The 21,776-nt window shown below is 43.3% G+C and overlaps 2 protein-coding genes across 12 annotated transcripts in view; both read right to left on the bottom strand.

Annotated features, from left to right (window-relative positions):
• The window catches only part of LOC122633679 (CUGBP Elav-like family member 4), a 469,576-nt gene that overhangs the window by 334,764 nt on the left and 113,036 nt on the right, over positions 1-21,776 (bottom strand). The window lies entirely within an intron of this gene.
• On the bottom strand, positions 648-3,142 carry LOC122633681 (protein yellow-like). The gene is made up of 3 exons (XM_043821898.1): positions 2,207-3,142; positions 1,550-1,956; positions 648-1,222 (listed from the first exon to the last, which is right to left on the bottom strand). The coding sequence occupies exons 1-3, from the start codon at positions 2,558-2,560 to the stop codon at positions 736-738; spliced, it is 1,248 nt and encodes a 415-aa protein (XP_043677833.1). The 5' UTR covers positions 2,561-3,142; the 3' UTR covers positions 648-735.

Here is a 21,776-nt window from a genome sequence, read left to right on the forward strand (position 1 = left end):
GATAAAACTTACTCAAATCCCTGGCAAGAAGCACGCCGCGGCGCTTCCGTAGTCCACAAACTTTAACAACGCCACCAAAACGTCCCTACCAACACGTTCCTTCCAGCCACTATCCAAATTCTCTGTCTTATCACAAAGCTATGTCGTTCGAAACATTAGCTCTCTAAGCGACGACCCTGTCACCGACAGACTCTATCGTTACATCTCAAAAGGCAGCAATGAAACGGTTAACTAAATTACTATATGTTACCTGTCACTCGCAGACATTGCTTCTCCCTCCTCTCCCTCTTTCTCTCGGATACAAACTATCTCTGTCAATGAGCCCTATCCTATTCTCGTGGATAGTCGGATGTTCTTCCGCTTTGGATACTACATTCAGCGTTTGGAAAAGCCTTGAAAGCACTTTGCACGCGATATTCTTGTAAACGAATAGAGAACGGATCTAGACTACGGAGAAGGAACGAGAGAGAAAGAGAAAGAGAGAATCGCGTCCGTGACTAGCTGCATTCGTGTACTCTATGGTTGATGTAGCGGCCATAAACGTGGCTCGTTAGTGTCAATAGTTATAACCGCAGAATTGCTATCTGTGGAAACGTAATTCTAAAATCAAGCGATGCGAAAGCAACTTGACACTGTTTCCTGAAGAATTTAAAAGACGTACTCGATATGCTTTATTTCAAGTAAATTTGATATTACATTAAAGGAGAAAAGAAAAGTATCTATTTTCATATGACGTCATATTTGATGCCAAAATGTCATATCGGGTGCTCTATGTCTCAACGATGGCGAAGGCTCGCATCTGGTGGCCCTGATTATATCGTCTACCTTACCCCTGATTAAACGAAAGTTCGTTTCTGTCGGCTTCAACGTCATGTTGATCGTTTTTTGCAGTCTGTTCGTGTTGAACCACAGCTCCTCTTCGCCGTACTTGTTCGTGATCACTTTAATTCCGCTAACGTATTGCAAAGTTTCCTCGTCTTGAGAAATTATAACGATATTCTCAGGGGCGAATGGTTTCTCTATGTCCCAACAGGCGATAGCCGTTAATTGGACGAGTTGAAAAAATATAACGCCTCGTCGGGAAGTCGCCTGTACGCCGGCCTGGCTAGCTCGTTTGTAATTCGAACGAAATATAACAGGCTCCTGGAATTCGCTCTCCTTCAGCGAAAGCGTGTCCATGAATTTCTGGTAATAACTAGCGAGCGAGTTGAAATATAGATATCTGAAAGTATTACGGGTCATTCATTAGCAAAAAAAGAAAACGTACGTTGGATTCGTTCGGACTTTCCAACGCGACTCGATCTCCATCGTTTCAAGACATTATCGTAGGTGTGTCGGCGATTGACAAAAGGGCAAATGATCCGAGAGATGTTTCGAAACACGACCAAAAACCGGTTCTCTATGAAATACGATCGAGTCGGGGATTCGGTCAACTCGAAGAATAATTTGCCAATTTATTCGAAACCGAATCGAAGTACAACGAGAGGGAAGAAATATAAGAGAACAGCCTTGAAAACCAATGATTCGAGACGAATGCTTGATAACGCACCTGTGATCGTAAAATCCGACTGGCGAGAGCGACATACCAAGGGTTCCGTCGGTCAGATCGAACGACTCGCCGGCAATCGTGATGTTCATGGCATCCTTGTCCGGACCAAAAGCGTTGCCGGCCGTGTTCGAAAGTCGCCAAGAATAATTTTTGTAAAGATCGTACACGAAAATGCCGTTCTGATCAACGTCGGCAACGTAGAGGTACGCGTCGAGGCACGTCTTACCGATGTCCACGATCGGTGTGACTAAGGCCGCCTTCCCATACAACACCTGATCAGCGGGTACTACGTATTTGTGGATCAATTCATCCCTGTCTAAATCGAATATCAGGATCTTCGTAGGACAGACGGCATTTCTTCCCATCCTTCCAGTATCCACGACCCACAATCGATTGCACTCGTCTATCTGGACATTTTATACTGCAGATTATAACGATATTTCGAAAATAAATTTTACAAGAATTTCTCGATAATGATTCAAAAAGAAGGCTTAACGAAAAAGTCGGACTGAAACTAGATAAATCTGTCGTGCGCAACTGTGGCTTAAAAGTCATTTTAATTAGCGTAGAAACGAAATATAGACGATAAATAATTATCAATCGTTTAGTCCGACTTTATGATTCTAGGTTTGAGAAGAGACGTTCGACCATATTTACCGCCAATCTATACACGGATATAATGCTGTCGCAACCGGACGCCGCTGTGTGCCATTTCCAGTTAGGATAAGGTATTAACAAAGGACCACCTGGGCCATTTACGTTGCTCAGCACAGAAAGAGAGATCGGAGTACCGGGTAACCATTGTGGACTGGTGACAAATACCCGCCCGTGTCTATCGATGTCAACGTCTTGAGTAAATGGGTTGCCGAGAGTAAAATTTCTTCCGGTCAAACGAACGGCCGGGCGAACCCAGTCCAGGTATTTCCATTGATAAGCCACCTCCAGATTAGAACCTTCGATATGATCGAACAATTCGAAGAGAAAAAAAATCAAACTTAACGAGACCTTCATCGCTTCTGATGTTTCTTTTTTTCGCAGACTTATGAAACAAATTATATCTACTATAAAACGTCACTCGCGTTTTTCCTATACCGAATTACGAGGGAACCCGATCCTCCGATATCTTAATGTGGCAGACCTTTCGAAAATCCTGGCCTCGACTGTGTCCGCGATCGGAACTACACTGCAACTACGCAGAATGGTAAGTGTATATTCCGTACAGTACCGTACAGGTCGTTTCTCCAGTACCGGTATCAGAGCCGGCCGAGCGCCCCGCTATTACAAGTTTCTTCCGATTACCTACGTCACTGCCCACTACCACTTTTCCGTTTATGCTAATCGAAAAGTCTGGTCTACAACTGGATAGCTGCCAGACGGTCCATCGCGCGCGTTATGATTCGTCGAGCAATCAGAAAACCATGGATATTCCCAGAACACGAAGGCGAGATGTTATCCATGGAAACATGAGCCGTATTATGTGAGCCAACATTCTTCGTTTAGCGTAACAAGATTTTCCTTTTATTTCCTCAAACATTATAGTTCGACTTAAATAACCGGATGCTTGCAGTTAGTTATATAAAGATGACGCGAATATTGCGTTATTTCAATGCAATCGTCTTATTTAAAGGCTCGTAGTATTTGCAATTAGCGCAAAAAACTCATTCTGTTTATTTTACGGAAACGTGTATAGATCGCACGCATGTAAATCGAGAAATATTAATAAATAGGAAAACCGGTTTTTAATCGCGCAACATCGATGAAAGAGAAACGAATGCGAGAGAAATTATGACAAGTATTAGCATTTTATCTAGTTTCCTAGTTTCTAAAACAAGCAATGAAGAAAAACCGTAACATACGTGATTTCTGAAGAAGTTTAACGTTTCTCTGTTTAGAAACAAGTTTTAGTATCGCGAGTCGAGCAAAGAGAGACATTCGCGTTTTATACTTCACACACATATATATATATATATATATATATATATATATATACACATATCCGACGAGAAGGATCATTGCGAAAGTACAACGATTTGATGAAATTAGAAGAAGCAAAAAGTTAAAGGTGCGCCGATGGAAGAAAGGTAAACGCGGTAGAGAGAAAATAGGTAGGGTATCGCTGATACTTTGACTGAAGGCTATCACGTAAATTAGCAAGGATGCTCCCGTAAGATTACTTTCCTTTGATCATAGCCTGCTGTCAAAGCAACGGCTCTTGGTGCCAAGGAAAGTAGGTTACGTTATGAGCGCAAGTGTTCGCGCTGGTATTTTTATTTTTTTATTTTTTTATTTTTTTTCTTTTCACGTGCATATTCACCGAATAATAATAAACCTTTGACGTTATCGCTCGCGCGTATGCCAAAATGTTAACGTTGGTGGTTCCCTTTATGCAGATGTGTTTCAAAGTAGAGTTGCATTTTTCTCGTTCCTTATACTTGGCACGTTTTCATTTAAGGTCATAATAATTAATCTCCAGAAACAATGATACATTTAAGGTACTATAAAGTATCATAACAACGGAACGCCGAAGAATTCTACGTATTTAAAAACTAATAAGTAGTTTCTCGGGTTAAGCGAAACTCTTTTCCAACAGCTGTTATACCGCGATCACGCAATGTGGCTATAAGCGTGCTTGGGAGCGCAGTACGCTTTTCATCGCGAGATGCGAAGTCTAATTTTTTTGTCGGCTAGTCTCGAGGTTTGAATTGCATTACGCGCTTTTGCCCGTATCCGAGTGAAGCAAAACTACATTTGCCGAAGAGAAGTGGAAACCATAAATCACTTGGCTAGTCACGTTTAAGCCAAACTGGAAGACAAATGGCCGGCTAATTTCAATTTTAATGCGTGGATCCGAAAGGTATTGCGTCGGACCGGATTGGATGGTTTTGATTATCATTTTAAGACGATTCTCTGCGGAATGCCGGACATCACGGAGAGTAAAAAGGAAAATACTTTAACTGGAAGAAAGTAACAATCAAAGTTTTAATTCGTTAACTCGACAATCGATCGTTCTTGCGGAACATCGTTTCTTCTGGATGAACGAGCACGTGCAAACCACTCGGACTTCCTTCGAAATGAATTAATGAGGAAATAGAGAGTAGTACCCGTGGTCATTACGCTTACCGAGACTTAGTGCTCGGAAAAGATATCCGGGTCAATTAGGCCAACGATAATAACCTGTCGAGATGACAAGAAGGAGACCGTCGAATAAAATAACGAGCGTTTTAAAAGCGTTGATTATTATCGAAACGCGTAACGAGCGTGAGGAACTAGGCAACACTAAAATGTCATTTTGTAAGAGTTTACTTTTCACGTACGTTTTTAACTGTTGCGGAAACATACTCCTATAATTTACTCTATAACAACTCGAAATTATTCATCGATTGAAATGAAAAAAAACTAACTGAACGATCTGTCACGTTTGTTATTTCCTGCGGCTAGTATTTCGTATCGTTCATAGTTGGTTATCTTATATCGACGAGAGACAAGAAAGGCTTCCAAAATATGTCTCACTCTTCTATGGAAATAGTTCTTCTTTGCTACTTCGCTCTATCTTCTCCTTCTCCTTCTCCTCCTACTCTTCTTCTTCTTCTTCTTCTTCTTAAACCGAGTTTAGTAAACCATCCTACAAGGCAAAGTTCTGAACGTACGGGTGGCATCGAAGGAACGTAAAGTCGGAGACGCCGTAAAAGTTGGCTAGAGTCAATTTTGCAGTTGAAATTGGTAATACGATTTGTAACGAAATATATAGTCGAAGAGAGTAAAACCGGGTAAAGAAGAGAAAGGTGGAAAAGACGTCGAGCATGGTTGAGAAGCGAGCCTTGTAACTTTGGTCCACTCTTTCTTTTTCTCTCCTATCCCCACGGATGACATTCACTGGACCAATCCATTCGGAGTTTGGTGTCACGGACACGTCTACCTTACGAAACGTGACAGCCTTGCGGGAAGACGTTGTACGTGACTGTCGTACCAACGAGAGATAGCACAGGAAAGCACGTTTTCGTGAAGAATGAGAATAATTAATTAATTATTACGATAAAAGGCTAGTGAGAGGGCGGAGAGAGAGAAAGAGAGAGAGAGAGAGGGAGAAAACGAAAGAGAGAGAGAGAGAGAGAGAGAGAGAGAGAGAGGGAAGCGTTGAACGCAGTTGAGTTTGGAGGTCTCACGCACGATAAATTCTACAGCGAGATAAATAAAGCGTCACGGACGGCGTAAAGCGGAGCACAGTTTTACTCTCACATTAGCGTCGTCCGTAACGCAAAAGTATGCTACTCTGAATTTCTATTCAGTAACGAAGACACACAAGGTGTCGCGAAAGCCGCTATTATCACGCTTGGATAACAGACTTAATGTCTGTAGGAGGAAGAGAGAGAGAGAGAGAGAGAGAGTAAAAACTTTTGCATTTACGAAAATATGCGAATGCGTGTGCGAACACATTTGGAACGTTTATTTCTTTCCTTCTCTCCCTCTCTCTTATATTTCTCTCTTCTCTTATATTTCTTCTTTTCATTTTCTTTTACTTTCTCTTAAGAGCGATTTTTAGAATGAACCCTTGAAGTAAGCATTCCTTACAAAACTTTTTAAACGCGGAAGGACGGTGTTTTAGCAAGGCGACACTACACGTCCCCAGTTTTAGTACGCAAATGGCAAACTATTAGGAAGCACGAGTATAATCTGCAAAAATGCAATAATAAGCGGCATACAAAGTGAAAAACGGTCGCGAACTTCTTCCAACCCCTTGACCTCGACCACCCCTTTCTCTTTATCTCTTTCTTTCTCTTCCTGAACCTTCTCATCTCTCCACCTACCAGCGGAGCTACCATCGCCAGTGTAATACTCCAAATGAAAACTTACGCTAATTAAACCGTTAATAGCTGGCCGCGCATGTACGTAACGACCTGCGGTGGTTACTTAATTCCGAGAAAATGAAACGTTCGGACTCTGCGTGCATGTAAACACATCGCTCGCCTACCTCCTTTCTCCGTATTCGCGAGAGCGTGAGTATTCGCGCGAGCGCACAGTGTGTTCGTTCGTCGTGTGCACGGCCGGTCGTCGCTAGCGAAGTCGTACTTTTTGTTCCTTGCACTTTTCGGTGCATTTTTAACATCCTTTCTTTTCCTCTCATCCGGATCTGTGTTTCGTTAAATCTCTGGAGAGGTCCAGGCCGCGGGCTGCCGCACATTTTCCTATGTTTCTTTTTTCCCTTATTCCGACTACGTATTAACAGAGCTACGAAAAAGAATTGAGAAAGTGGAATTAACGTTTGTTCGCGTATCGCTAGTACCCCACGTAAAAATTTCTCTACGGTTTTTAAGAATGAAATCATTACGACGAAACGACGCGTTGTAGAAATATTAGAAAAAAGAAGATTCTGCGAACGAGCGGTCGTAGGAAAAAAAAGTATGTCCGATTATCGTTAAATGTATACTTTCTTAACAAGCATTTTAACGATCCGACAAAATCGCGGTATAAAATTGTGCAGAAAAACGTACTCGTCCGTAGATGGACTCGAGAAACAGTCGAAGCACGGCAAAGAGAATAATTAAGCCGCATTTCAAAGGAGTTTCGTGTCGCCGTTCTCCGACCGAGAAGCAATCTTCTTCGATCGATTCTCTTCCTTAATAGAGAAACCCTCGCGCGACATAAGAGATAGAGAGAGAGAAAGAGAGAGAGAGAGAGAGAGAGAGAGAGAGAGAGAGAGAGAGAGAGAGAGAGAGAGAAATCGATGGAATATCCCGATGCCTATCCGTGGCAATGTGCAGGGAAATTGAACTTGCGAAAGGAGCGAGTACGAATTTGAATAACGCAATTCACCGAGTTAAGTTTCGAAAGAGGCATTAGAATGCAACAGCTGGCACTGTTTCTACCGCTGAAGCTACTGTTCTCGTTCATGAAAATCTTCGTTATCGAGGTTGCGTCTTCCATATAAATAGTTCATGAAAATAATGTTAATGTATAATAAACAAAAGCGAAATTGTTAGAAAAACCAAAGGTAGAGGATTAGAAAGATCCGACCGAGACAAGTCGTCTTTTTCATGCTTCTCGTCGGCCAACCCCTTTTCCGCAGCTTGTAGTCCCTCGAACGGCACTAATACAGAACTTTAATTATCGAGAGTGCCAGAGGAGCCTGCACGGCCCATGACTTTACTTTTTCCGGGATAACGAAAATCTTACGACCGAGAGTTTACTCTCCGCAATTTTTCTTACTCCGTACGACGACAACAGGGCGACGGTGTCAGACGTAGCAACGTCGTTAGCTCATGTTAGTCAAGTAGGATTATTCTGGCGTCACCTGAATCTTGTAATGTTTTGTTGCGTAAAAAGAGAACTGTATCTCTTCGTCGGCATGTGCGAATGGAACCTGTGCCATATCTAAACCCCATTCCCATATTTTTTTTACTTTAACCTGTCCCTTTCCGTCAGTATTTCTCTTCCTTTTTCTAGCTCTCGCTAGCTTCCGCTAGCTCTCCGTGCGACCCCAACGCGCGGAGTCGCCTCCTAGTCGTAGAAGAGCGACGTCTTGCTAACAAGAACCTGAAAAGATCTCCCGAGTAAGATCGAGGGTGATTTATCACCGTATCCGTGGCCCTATGTGCGCTTTTCCTATCCTTTTTTCCGCGTGCCACTTCTTTTCTTCAACTCCCTCTCTCTATCTCTCTTCCCACCTTCACGTCATTCCTTTCTGCCGGTCGTGAAATCTACGTGCACACAACGGGACCAATCACCGATCCCCGTGCGATCGAATCAACCTTTTTCTCGAATAGAATTACTTCGATACGAGGAACAAATCTCCCGTCCCGACTACGTCGAGATAACTATATGGAGAATTCTATAAGTCGAAATTCAGTAAAAAAAAAAAAAAAGATAAATAAATAAAAAATAAAAAAAATAAAAAGGAAGTCAGCGATTATTTCCACGCGTCGACAAAAGATATTTTTACGAATCGGTCCCCGCCGTAGGATTTTTACGTTTTACTTGGTAACGAGTCAATTGGTTACATTTACGGAATAAAAAAAGCTCGGTTTCGTAGAGAAGCACGCACAATGTCCCCGACAAAACGGATTCGTTTCAATCGTTCTTAATCGAGTAAGTTCCGCATATAGTCGTTTGTTCTGATCCAGTCGGTGTGGGCTATTCCACGTGTGACCCAGTGGAGAACACAATGGTCGCTGCTTTTTTCCCTCGGTTCGTTGTCAGGGAGCACTGCCTGTGTAAATACGATACGGCACTCGCTTTTCGTGCTTTCAAGCACAGTTAAAAAAAGGAGAAGGAGGAAGAGAGAATGGGACTGGGTTGAAAACAGCGGAAAGAGTAGAAGATATAGATGGAAACGGTGAAAGAGCAGCGGAGGTCAGTTCGGTCGTGAAATCGAAATTGCCTGACTCGGTTTTCAATTTACAGTTTGTAGGATGGTACTTGCCTTGACTGTACTATGCGGAAGAACCGCTTAAAAATAATATTTTCTTTTTACAGTCTCTCTTTCTCTCTCGCATTTCTCCGAAGCTTTTTACCAAGTTTTTGCCTCGTGCGATCGACGTAGAGATCCTCGTAGAAGTCAGACGAGGAGACAAAGAAGAAGACGAAAAAAAAAAGGGAAAAGAAAGAAGAAAAAGAGATGTGAACGAGAGAAGCAATATACGCGAACGATCGGTGATGTTCTTCGAAATCTACGGAATTAAAGTTCGACGATTTCTTACCCCGGACAGCTTATTAATACGATTATCGATTTTAAGTTCTTTCTACGGTCAACGATCGATAACTCCAGCCACATCCGTAACTTGACTTATAGGAGGAGGACTAGAATTGGCAGGGCGGAGAAAAACGGACCGGCTTGATTGCTAGGCCGATCGCAGACAGTGATTTGAGGCAATCTACCGGGTTCTTGTTACTCCTGACGACGAGTAATAACTGTAATGGGAGACAGTCTTCGAGGGTTACCATCGTTCTTCTTTCGTACCTCTTCTTCGATCTCATTGTCGAATTCGGTTAGCGAGTTTGCCCGTTTAAATCGTTCCTACGGAATACGTGACGCGTGGAGATGGTAAAAAAAAGTGGATTTAGGAAAGATTGATCGATCGAATGACTCTCAAAACGTTAGGACTTTTATTTCCATTCTTCGACGAACCTTTCTCGCAAGGGATCCGATCTCCCGATCATTCGGAGTGAATGGGTAGGTATTAATTAAAAAAAAAAAGAAAGATCAGATCGTCTAAAAAGAAACGTTCGAAAAGGGAATATAACTCGTTTTCCCTCGAAAAAGATAAATTTTCTATATAAAAATAATGTCGCAGCGATGTCGTGAAATTTAAGCGGCTCTTGTTAATCTCCTCGATAAAGAATGTTGCGATGGTCTCAGTGCGAGTCTCCGGAGTTTCAGGCTTCGCACATACCTACTGCATAAACTATTTCCGATATGATACTCATCGTCATAGAGAGAGCGACGAGGCCTCTCTTACTTTGCATCGAAGGAACCGTTATTTTCATAACGACGGCCAACATCGTTCGCGCGAGAAGGCTATCGAGGATACGACGACCATTCGTATCGTTAAAGATATTCGTCGAGACGTTCTGCGAGATCTCCTTATCGTAAAAGTAGAAATGGACGAAGAGCTGCATCCTGACTGTTCTGGCTTTTTCCGGCCTTCCTTGATATTTCTTTCCGTTTGTTTTCACTGCCGATAATAACCGATGGATTTATGTGGTGTAGATACCTCGATCTTCACGAGTTTTTTAGTGGCATTTTTCTCCCGTCGTATTAATTCTTTCTTTCCTTCCTTCTTCCTTCTCTTGGAGAAGGGAGAGATATTACTAGGCGTTAAATGATTTGTAAGGTATCGGCGCGGATGTAACATTCAGATTAAAAACTCCAAACCGGATGAAAATTAAAAAATTTCGCTCGAAATACACTAGTGACAGTTCAAACAATGGCACAGAAAGTCAGACGGTCGACTTAATTACATTTCCAGCGAAATGTTAAATATCTGAAGCTTATGTACATTGTAGCCGGAGGTCGGTATAAAAATTAGCGAAAGTTTTGTTTGACATTCGCGTATGCAAACATACATTTCCACTTCTACTGGTAGGCAGTACGAGGAGAAAGTGAGAGAGAAAGACAGAGGGAAAGAGCGGTCTCCGTGCTGTTAGAGTTAGCTTTTGTCCTTTAGAAGCTTTTGTCCGACATTCTTTCCCTGGGCTCTTGTATCTCGCGTTTTCCAATACGATCTCTCTCTCTCTCTCTCTCTCTCTCTCTCTCTCTCCCTCTCTGTCGTTTAGAACAATTTTTCGCGTTACACTTCATTTACCATCGAATCAAACGGGATATCCCAACGGAACGAACGAAATAATATCAAATTTATACGGAGCTTGTATCAAATATAGGACGAAGAATAAAGAAAACGAAGATGATTTAGTAAAAGTTTACTCGCTCGATCGAACACTGCGACTAGTCGCTGAGAATAATAATTACGATCGTATCATAGGGAAGAGCGAGAAGAAGGGAAAAGAAAAGAAAAAAATCTTACTGGTAAGTTTAATGAGCTCACCATATTCATGAATTTTCGCGTGCTACGACTTTATTGCAGGAAATGATAGGGTGGAAGGAGAAAGAGAGTGAGAGAGGAGAAGGATGGTAGGGATGAGCGCCGCCGTGCGACGGGTCTACCTTTAAACAGAGCCATCAATCTTAGCTTAATGAACTCTTAATTATTTTGAGGACACGGCAGAGCGGGAAGGCAAACTGCCCGTATAATGGAAGTGCAAAATGTTCGCAACCAGCACCGCTATATGTGAGCGTGAACATCGGGAGGAGGAAGAAAAGCTGCGGTTCGGAGGTGCTATTAGATAAATATAGGGAGAGAAGGCCATCGCCGGGAAAACAAGGAAAATGAAAATAAAGGACACCGCACTACGATTCTCTCCTTCTTAAGCGTCGAGCCAGCTCGAGGGAAAGCGTAATACTAACGGAGAGTTTAAATATTCCCGAGTAAGTTATCAATGTACCAAAACGAAGAAATGAAAATAAAAGAAAAACAACTCCGTGACATACTCGACGGTACATAAACATACAGAGAGAACAAAGAGAAATCGATCATTGTTACGAGTAATTCGTGGAAAAGAAGATATCGAAAGGAACTACGAACGTTTCTCGGAAAAATGTAAATACACGGTGCTGTATAAGAAAAAATTAAAAAATATTCCATGGCTCGAGTCGCAAGCGGCTTATAATATACATCGCGAAAATTACGTTGCCGCGCTCGTAGGCGTAACTTTGAAAATTACGCGAGTAGGGTATAAAAAGTTTTGGTGGGGGTGATCTAACTACTACGAAGTCAGTCCACGATGTGGTCCTTATTCACCACCCTCGTGGGAGTTGGCTGCAGCACGGTTATTACACGGAGACTTGCCGGGACTAGGCTTGCCGAACGTGCCGACGAAAAAGTCCCTCTTTAATACGTCGAAAATTCAACAGAGTCTCATTTATATATAACACTTGTATGTGTATGTATATATACAAATTATTACTTATGTCCCTGTATGTAAACAACGAGCGTTCGATTCTGAGCGAAAAAAGAAAAACAGTTTTTGCTGGAGAGATCGGAACGCGACAATGAGAGGAAAAGTAAAGACGATGAGAAAAAATGGACGATCGTCTTTCGTTTGGCCAACGCTCTGACCCAAATTTCACCGCAGTTTCCGCATCGTTGACGTAGCATCGGAAAATGTTCCGCTCGCTTTTCTCAAACCCTTCCTCATCGTACTATCTATCCTTTACTCATTCTCTTTTCCTTTCTTTCCTTGTCACCGTCCTTCCATCGGAACTTTCTTCGATTCGCATTTTTATGCTGATTCAGATCCCGATAAAAGGAAATACGCATCCCAAACTTTGATTTCTGAATTTATCCGAGAGTAGGACAGTTAGGTTAATGTATTTTACGGCTAGATGCAATAAAATTCTATTGCCGTGATAATGTCGGAGCAATTCCAATTGACGGAAATACAATGGACGCTCTTTTATAGTTTAGGATTCGAAATAACCGACTCTCTTTAATTAAAACCAAAGAACTGTTAGAGTTAGAGCGCCACAGACAAAAAATATTACGAGCGATCGTTAATTTAATGTCACCGATATAATTTTGAGAAGCACGAACTGAAAACTACCGGACGAAGTAAGTATCTAAATGAATCCAAATAATCCAAAGTGGTCGTTTCGTAGAATCTAAGGACTACGTATCAGGAAGACGTGTCTATTACTAGCTCCTTGTGCGGCATTGTTCGTTCCACTCCAATTTCTCGAAATTTCGTGCGATAAAAATGGTATTGTCTTCGATTCTAATTCCAAGGGTAAAGGCGGCGTAGCGCTTTTCTCTGTCTTTTCGAACATAAAAATTTGTAGCTCGTATATAGAGTATCTCGTTGTATCTTCTAACTCGTACGCATACGTAGACGTGTAACGCATACGTCGCATTCTGAAAAAAAAGAATGAAAAAAAAGGAAAAAGAAAGAAAGAAAAAAAAAAGAAAAAAAAAAACGCTGTCGCTCTTGGGAAGGCATACTACTCGATATGCGACTGCGTACTCTTCATCGAATAAAATGTTACGTCAGCCATCGAACGTTCGTCAGAAAGTCGGCCTCGTTGGCTGACGGATACCGGGACTGGTCTGCCAGCCTGATAACGAAATTATCTTAATCCAGAGCGATCGATTGACAGTTAGTCGATTGCTCGGCATTGCTAGATGGTTGCGAGGGCTGACGGCAACACCATATCCAATGTGTGGGGCACACGGACTCCAATTTGTGTCCCTGAATGCTTCGCGGGGAACCCCGACGACGATCTTTTCCATCTTTTTGTTTTTTCTCTTTTTCCTCTACTGGAATCTCCTTCTTTTTTTCAATGCACTACCGTCAGCTTTCAAACGACGATTTTTTATGAGATAATACCGTGTAGAGACTTCATTGCGCGTCTTCTTCCTTTACCGAACACGTATGTCGCCATGTAATCATGGATCCGATCGTTCAGACGTTAGGTCCTCGTTCTTAAACGCAGTACTGTCCTGATTAGTATTAATCGTTTATATTAACGTATATACTACAAAGAGAATACGAGTTGCAAGTGAAATAAACGTATCGCTAATAATCGGGAACCCTTCCAGCATTACAAGCCGAATAACGAGTGCAAATTGTATTTCCCATTCAATTATACTTTTTCTCTCCAAGTTGATTAGGTTCTATAACGAACGTTCTGCATGATCACGTAATTGTAGATTGGATTGGATGCATTTGTTTCACGCGAGTGGATTACTTTCCCCACACGTCGTATAGTAGTAGCGATACGGAACGATACAGAACGAACAATTAGCTCGTAATTAACTTTATTAAATTTCTCGCAATGATAACGAATTTATCGGTCGTGCGTTTACGTAAATCTACTCGAACGAAACGAGACGTTACCACGTTTCCAAGTAGTCATTACGCGAATGTCGATTCGATTGAATGTATCGCGTGTAAAGGCTTTTATAAGCATCGAGTCGATGTTTATAAGACGTAAGAGCCTGCGAATGTAAACGTAGAGAGTTATTAATCAGTAACCTTGTCCCCATTTAAACATGAGAAGTCTAGTTATACGAAGGACGCCTTTATAACGTTAAACAGGATCGTTATACAACTGTCCGATAAAGAAAAACAACATCGAATTATGAATAACTATTACGGCTTATCGAAACGTTACACAACTCGTATTATTTACGTAAACATGTTATTGAAAACCAATACGCTATGAATGAAACGTTCTTAATTGATACCGTTGACAACAAAATAGTATAAACCAAAGACGAAACAGGAATATAATGATATAACGTATTATGTTTACACGTTAAAGAGAACTAGTATCGGACGTACGTGGGCTGGTGGCCTAGAGAATAAACACCGTATTGATCACGTGAGCGTAGTTAACTACCATCTTGATACGTTCCTTGATAAATCAAGAAATCCAACACAAATTGGATTATCCAACGGAAAGGAGGCAAATATTAGGATCGCCGTTGGAAGAACCCACCGACGGCCTTGGAATAAGACTAAAATAGAAATGTCAGACTTGGAGGAGAATAGGATGAAAAGAAGGAGAGAGAGTAGGAGAAAACTTTCCTTGACAAACGTGACACGCCGAAGTGGAAGCACGTAGCAAGCAACGGAAAATGGTTGGCGCATTGCTTCAACCGGGGATACGGCACTTGCAGATCTCCGAGCAATGGACGTGCTTCGCTACAGGGATTTATTAAAGTAATCTGCTTAACTCTGGTGACACCGAACCGGCCCCTAGACCGTTCTTCTCCTTCGTGCCATTCTAGGTTTCAGAGAGGAAGAGAGGGAGAGAGAGAGAGAGAGAGAGAGAGAATGAAATCCTACCTTACTCCACACTTCCACTTCTCTTACCCTATTCTCTTCTCTTCTCTTCCTATCTCCTATCTCCTTCTCTTCATTTCTCTGCACAATATACTTCTTTCTTGCTTTCCCATTGCCCCAGTATCAACGCAGTGAATGGGAGAATTAGATATTTTTGCTTGTTAACGGACGAATCTATGAACTCTCTAATCTATCTTTATTCTCTTTTAGTTTAGTTTCGAGACGTCATTTATCGTTCAACCAAATCTGTGTTCCTCCGGAATACGCGAAATGGAAAGAGAGAAAGAGAGGAAGAAGTACGTCGAATATCCGAAGAGATTACTATGTTAGCAGAAGTACTACTGATTCGACTATATCACCAATTTCATTGGAAGAGAACCTTCCCTTGTGTGACCAATCTCCTCGATAAAGATCGATCACTATTCGATGGGAGTGCATCTGTCGTAATGTTCTGGAAAGCTTTCGGAATGAGGCCGTGCATAAAAGACTGTACCCAGTGTCTACCGTGTGCCGCTGACGTGAAAGATTCGCGATTGAGGCAGAAGGCATCGATCATCGCTTTCAGGACATTGCTTTGATCGGAAAGTACATTTGCGGCTGTTTTCGTGCCGACATGAATATTTCCTCTTTCTCTCTCTCTCTCTCTCTCTCTCTCTCTCTGTCTGACTCTTGGAATACACATCTACTTTTCTTCCTACGAGATAATCCAATTTATTTAACATCGTCACGTCCATCGTTCTAATAACAGTGACTCTCGATAGAAATAGATTGCCGATGATAAGTGGACGGTACCAAAAGCCAAGCTTTGTTCGGGCACCGAGTTACGAACGGTTTCTCACAATAACAATTTATTTAAAATCTTTACAAACACGGACGAAGTAGGGTCGTGGGAAATCCGATGAATGAACATCGGCATGCACGATGAAAATCCCCGGTAATTTGAACGTCGACGAAACGTAGGCAGCGTGTTGGAGGAAGGGCACACGGTAGCTTTATTGCGAATTTATGCAATGTTTAGCCGCATGACCAATTAGAGACGGGGCAACCATTGCGGCGCTCGTAAGGCGCGCCACGGCCGCGCTATGCCCCTGGAAAAATTATGCTTATGCATAACCACGGTGGCGGCTTTATGGTAATATCGTGGTCCGTGCTGAAATCTTCTATGCGCATACATAGGCGCGCCGTGTTTCGAATCTCCCCTCCTCTCGCTCTTGTACACACACATACATACACGCACACACTCTCTCTCTTTCTCTTAACCCCCTCCCCCTTCACAAATCCGTGCTAGTGGTGTTGGCCTCGAGCGGGCCGCACCATTCGAATACATTACCGAAGCATCTCTTTATTTAGTGGGCTCCGCTATCGCGTGTATTCTTGTTCTTTCTCTTTCTCTCTTTCTCGATAAAAGTTTGTGTAGGTGACCGTTCGACCATGAAACTCGACTGTACATTGGATATAGGTAGCCGCCACACCACCTGTGCGTTTACTCTTTCGCTGACTCTATCTCTCTTTCACTCTTTTCGCTTTACACTATAGATGCGTCGTTGAATAATAAGTTTATAAATTCCATAGAGCGAGCGGAACATTTCCATATTCAAAGTAAGCGCACCGTAACTATTACTCGAACGTTATTCCTGTTATTATCACGCCGGAAATATAAGCATTAGAAAATGAACAACGAGTACGCGCGTGGCCTTTTCGATCGCTGGAAACGTTCTCTCGTAATCCTAAACACGACTCGCATTTACGGACAGTTAATTTAAGAGAGAAAGTGAGAAAGGGGGAATGGGTTCGATGACAACGAAGAGAGGTCGTGGTGTTTTCTAGTGTGACGGAAAGACGAGTCGGTTCACATTCCGACGCGGTGATGCAGAGGAGTGGAACGGAGAGGTCGAGGGTCGAGAAGGAACGGTCTAACCGCTCTTAGAAAAAGCTGAAGAATATGGCCGTAATTACGGTAAAACAGAAGAGCGCAGTTTCTGCGAGAGCACAGCAATCCCGCACTGCGTCAACCGGTTCCACTTTCCAAACGCGGACATTAATCATTCTGCAAAATAAATGTTTCGAGTTTTCCTGCCTCTTCTTTCCCTTTCGCGTTTTCTCGATTTATCCCTTTTTATAGTAAGCCGGGCCATGTTTAAAAATAATCTCACATCGGAGTTGGAAGGAATGGAAAGCGGAAAAAAAAGAACGAAAAAAGGGAAAAAAAGAGAAAAAGAGAAAAGGGAGGAAACGAAGATGAAGTTCTCGATGATGAATTAATCGAGAGTTCCATGGGGTTTATGCGCAGGATGTTTTGTGGGTTGTCACAGTTTTTTTTTTTTTCGAAGATGGATTAACGCTCTCGACTCCGCGAACCGGAAAATATTGAAACGAAAGCGGGCGAGCATCGGCAAGCACCGAGATCCGTATTTTTCTTTTGATTCTCAACGTTTGGAACCGAGACAGACTTGGAAAGTTTATCGGGATAGAAAAAGAGAGAGGAACGTTACGGATTTAATAACCGTTCCCTTGAACTTCACATCCATGAAAAGGCGTAAAAGTACATTTAAACTTGTCTACCTTTACAAGGAATTTAATTAAAGAAACTTCTAATTCTTGTCAGGCCACCTTGCCCGTTCCACTTTTCTGCTTCGAACTAAACGAGATCTCCTCGTGTCTACTCTTTATTAAACCGATTCGTCCACTTTCGACGATCGACGTCGAACGCTTTATGTCTGGCGAAAACGAAAATTTCTTCGAGGAGAAAGAAAAATCTGATCGCGAGAACCCTCGAGAAGGGGGAATCCTTCGTCGAGAAAACTGGTTCCCTTCCACGTTACTGCGAGGAAAGTATCAACAGAGAGAGAGAGAGAGAAACAGAGAGAGAGAGAGAGAGAGAGAGAGAGAGAGAGAGAGAGAGAGAACTGGAAATAGAATGACCAGAAGGGTTGGGATCGGCCGACGGGTGGACAAACGATATAAGATTCCACGCGGAAAGATGTTGTAATAAAAGGAACGGCTGACGCCGAGAAGAAAAAGAAGAGGTGGATGAAAAAGAGGAAAAGGGAGAGAAAAGAGTAGTGGTAGCCACTTGACGAGCTCGCTTTTCCTTTACCTCTGAGACTCTTCTCTTTCATCGCTCAAACGTTACACCCTTCGTCCGTCCACCTGACCCTCATCTAGCTATCTTTCTTCGCCCTTCTTTACCCGCCATCACGCTAAATGTGTTTTATATGACGGTCGACCGTCGGAGTTCTCCTCCTTCAAGCCGATAGGCATCGTTTAGGCGAACTTGGGCAACGCGCGCACGTCCCGATATAATTGACACCCGACCGTGTTTATTCTCTCGTCTTTTAATACGGGCATTAACGACAAAAACGAAAGGAAAACGGGAGGACTTTGAGTATGATCGATGAAATCACTACTTTATGAAAGTTTAATAGCTGCGACGGCAAGTAAATTCCTGCATTTCCGTTCGATTCACCAGGAGGATTCGGAGAGAGAGAGAGAGAGAGAGAGAGAGAGAGCTCATTTGATCGATCGTATTATCGCTCCAGTCGGATAAAAGGATTCGAGTATTCGAAGGAAATAATCTCTCCAATTAATCACCACGAAAGCTTTTTATTTCGATATAAATGACCGAGCGCGCGTAGCTTCTATTTGACGAAAGGAAATAAGATCTCTTTCTCTATCTTCTCTCTACTTTCAAGATCCTCAGTTTACCGCGAAGCTTTATTTCGTAAGACCCTCGACGATAATCTTGAAGAAGGTGAGAGAGCCGATCGAGTCTCCTTGGTTTCTTCTTTCCCGACGAACCGAACAATGCCAGCACCCTTCTCCGGCTTCAGCCACGCGAATCTTCTGGTTTTTTTCCTTCGAATTTACGTTTTAATAATGTGCGAGAGGCAAAACGTCACCGTCGACGTATACGAATTACGCGGTCGCCAGAATGCATCATTACGGCGCACAATGCAATGTCCATCAAGTCCACCCACCCCACTGTCGGAATATTCCTCAACACCCCTTTGCACGGCCATCTAGAGGTGGCGCGAGAAGGGTGGCCAAAGAGGAGAGGGAAAAGAGGGAGGGTGGTGAGAGAAGCAGAGAAGAGCGTGGAAAGAGGACAGGAAGGAAAACGAAGAAAGAGAGATAGAAATCGTGGTATGTTTGGAGAGAGCGAGACGAGGAAAAAGAGTCGGCGAGGGGAAAAGGGAAGAAGGGAAAAGAAGGGAAAGAGAAAGAACATCGCATTACTACCGTTGCGCTGGCGCGCAGAGCTCGACCGTAGTCGATCTTGCGGAACATTTTAATGACAGCAGCTTACCACGCGCATTTAACGCATCCGCAATCGCTCGTCTTGGTTAGCGGAGCATACGCGCGCGTTCATCGAAACAACTCTCCCCAACGAGCGAGCATCGCGCCATCCCTCGCTCGAGGACAACCCTCTCACCCTTTTGAGTCCTTCTCTCCTTCCAATTTCGCCCTCTTCCTCGTCATTTTCAAACATTTACGCTCGACCTCGCTTTTGCTGTTTATAATGCATACTCTTTTACTTTTATTTTCTCCTTTAAGCGGTCCTACAAGAATATATATTATAAATTATTACGAGAGGGACCGGAAAGGTTTCTATCTTTTGCTCTTTCTCAAGAATCGTGATACGCAAGGGCAGATACCTTACGTACTCGTGATCGCTACGAACAAGTGCCGCGAATTCGTATTAATCTTCTCGCGAGGCAACGGCGCATACTCGATGGATCGAGCAGCTTTCAATTTCGGCACAAAGAATACGTACACGTCGCCGTTTAATATCCTAAGAAATTCATTTTTTTCGACTCGAAAAATACGCGAAAATAAAAGTATTTGATATCATATATTTTTCGCGTTTGGATACTCGTACTCGTTTCTTTCTCCTCGCGTCTGTGTTTAAGCGACCCGAACGAATCGAGAACTTTTAAAAAAGACAACGTTAAAAATGTGGAAAGGAAAGAACTGTTATCGGACTAAATTTTCGCACAATGTTTCCCAGGAGCGGTTGCATATGGGAGAGAGAAAGAGAAAAGGAACGAAGAAAGGAGAGCGCGCGCGAGAGAGATAGAGAGAGAGCGCGTACGCGCGCGCGCGCGCGCGCGTGTGTGTGTGAGAGAGAGAGAGAGAGAGGAATATTTGCAGAGGTAAGAGCTTCCGCGGGAGTCGAACAAAGTGGTCCTAATGGCGCAAAAACAAACTCTATCTCGCAAAAGTTGCGCCGCAGTCGACGCAGCACCACCCGGCCGACGACGGAAAAGAAGTAGAGGAGGAAAGTCGACGGAGGTGGTAGAAAGAAAAAGAAAGAGAGGGTAAGAGTAAGAAGAGGAAGGGAGTCGGTCACCACCACTGCCGACGACGCCAACAACGACAACGACTACGACTACAACGACGACGACGAAGACGACGACGACGACGCCGTCGACGACGGCGACGGCGACAGGCATTTGTCACCGTGCCCCCCATGCGAGCAACGCCTTCCGTTTATGTAAACGTACAGCCACGCTGATGTTTACCTCTTTGCAAACCTAATTTTAGTTCCCTCCGGAACGAGAGACGGTGTGGAACTTCTTCGGTACCCTCTTCTACTTCTTCTTCTTCTTCTTCTTCTTCTATTTCCTTCTTTCCGCGAGAAGAACTTTCCGTTTTCCTTCTTTCTTTCTTTCTTTCTTTCTCCGTCCTACTTCAAGCCCCACACCTCCTTTCCTTCCTTCTTTCACTTTTCTCCAAGTTTCGCGCGCCATTGCGATCTTTTACCGTGCCATTGGGAAAGCAGAACTCGCAGTTTCGGGGGGGTCTTTCTGATAAAACAATTTTCCAGAAGGTCGTGAGGGAGAACCCCCGTCTTCCCCGAGGCTTGGAAATATAACGAGATTCGCGGTAGGAATGAGAGACCTGGAACGAACGCGAAAATTTCTCCACTTTGACGGGAGTGGGTCTACGCTGCTCGATATTTTCAAATTCTCGCAAACTATGTACACATAAAGGAACCGTAAAAGTATAGCGAGTGAAGGAAGAAAAAAGGAGAGGAAACGTGGCGTTGAAAGTCCGTTGGTCGAGCGCTATAAATTTGATTCACTCTCTTTCTCGAGTCATAATTAACTTCCCGGTCGAGCATTCAACGATACACACATACCTACCACCCTCCTGCCCCTTCGGATACTTTCGTCCCCTTTTTTCCTTTTTTCTCGCGGTCCCTCTTCGACCACCCTCCTCTCGGCACCCGCCCTCTCTTCCTCGCTATCACCCTCTCAAAGAACCGCATTATTTATTACAAGGCAAAGGGTTGGCGGTGAAAAGAGAGGGCAGCAAAGAGTCGGCGGTAGGATCGACCGAACCTGGTATATAAATTATGCATTTTCACGACAGCTTTATCGCTTACTTCTTTCTCGTCCTCTCATTGTCGTGTTGTCACAGGCAGACCTCTTCTGTCCTTCTCTTCTTTATAATCCATAAATCCAACAAAGTCACGTCCGAGTATAGCACGTTCAACGACAATGGCAATGGCAATGGCAACGGCAACGACGACGGCAACGACGATGGCGACTCGCGGAAATGGTAACGTTTCTGGAAAACCTCTGCCGCCGGCTCGGTTTCCTTTCATTTCGTCCTTTCTCCATGTCCATTTCATCTTTTGTCTCGAGGATTCACCTTATGCCGTGTAACACTCCGCGTACTTTGCCGCTTTTCTCGGTTCTACCTCTTTCGTCTTTTCTTTTTTTCTTTTTTTTCCCTCTTTCATAAGCCTCGTGCGCGAAAAAGCACAAAAACCTTTACTAGTGGCCGCAGAACTCGAGCAAAATATCTTCGAGGAGAGCGAGGAAAA

The sequence above is a fragment of the Vespula pensylvanica genome, chromosome 13, assembly GCF_014466175.1.
Source record: "Vespula pensylvanica isolate Volc-1 chromosome 13, ASM1446617v1, whole genome shotgun sequence".
NCBI lineage: Eukaryota > Metazoa > Arthropoda > Insecta > Hymenoptera > Vespidae > Vespula > Vespula pensylvanica.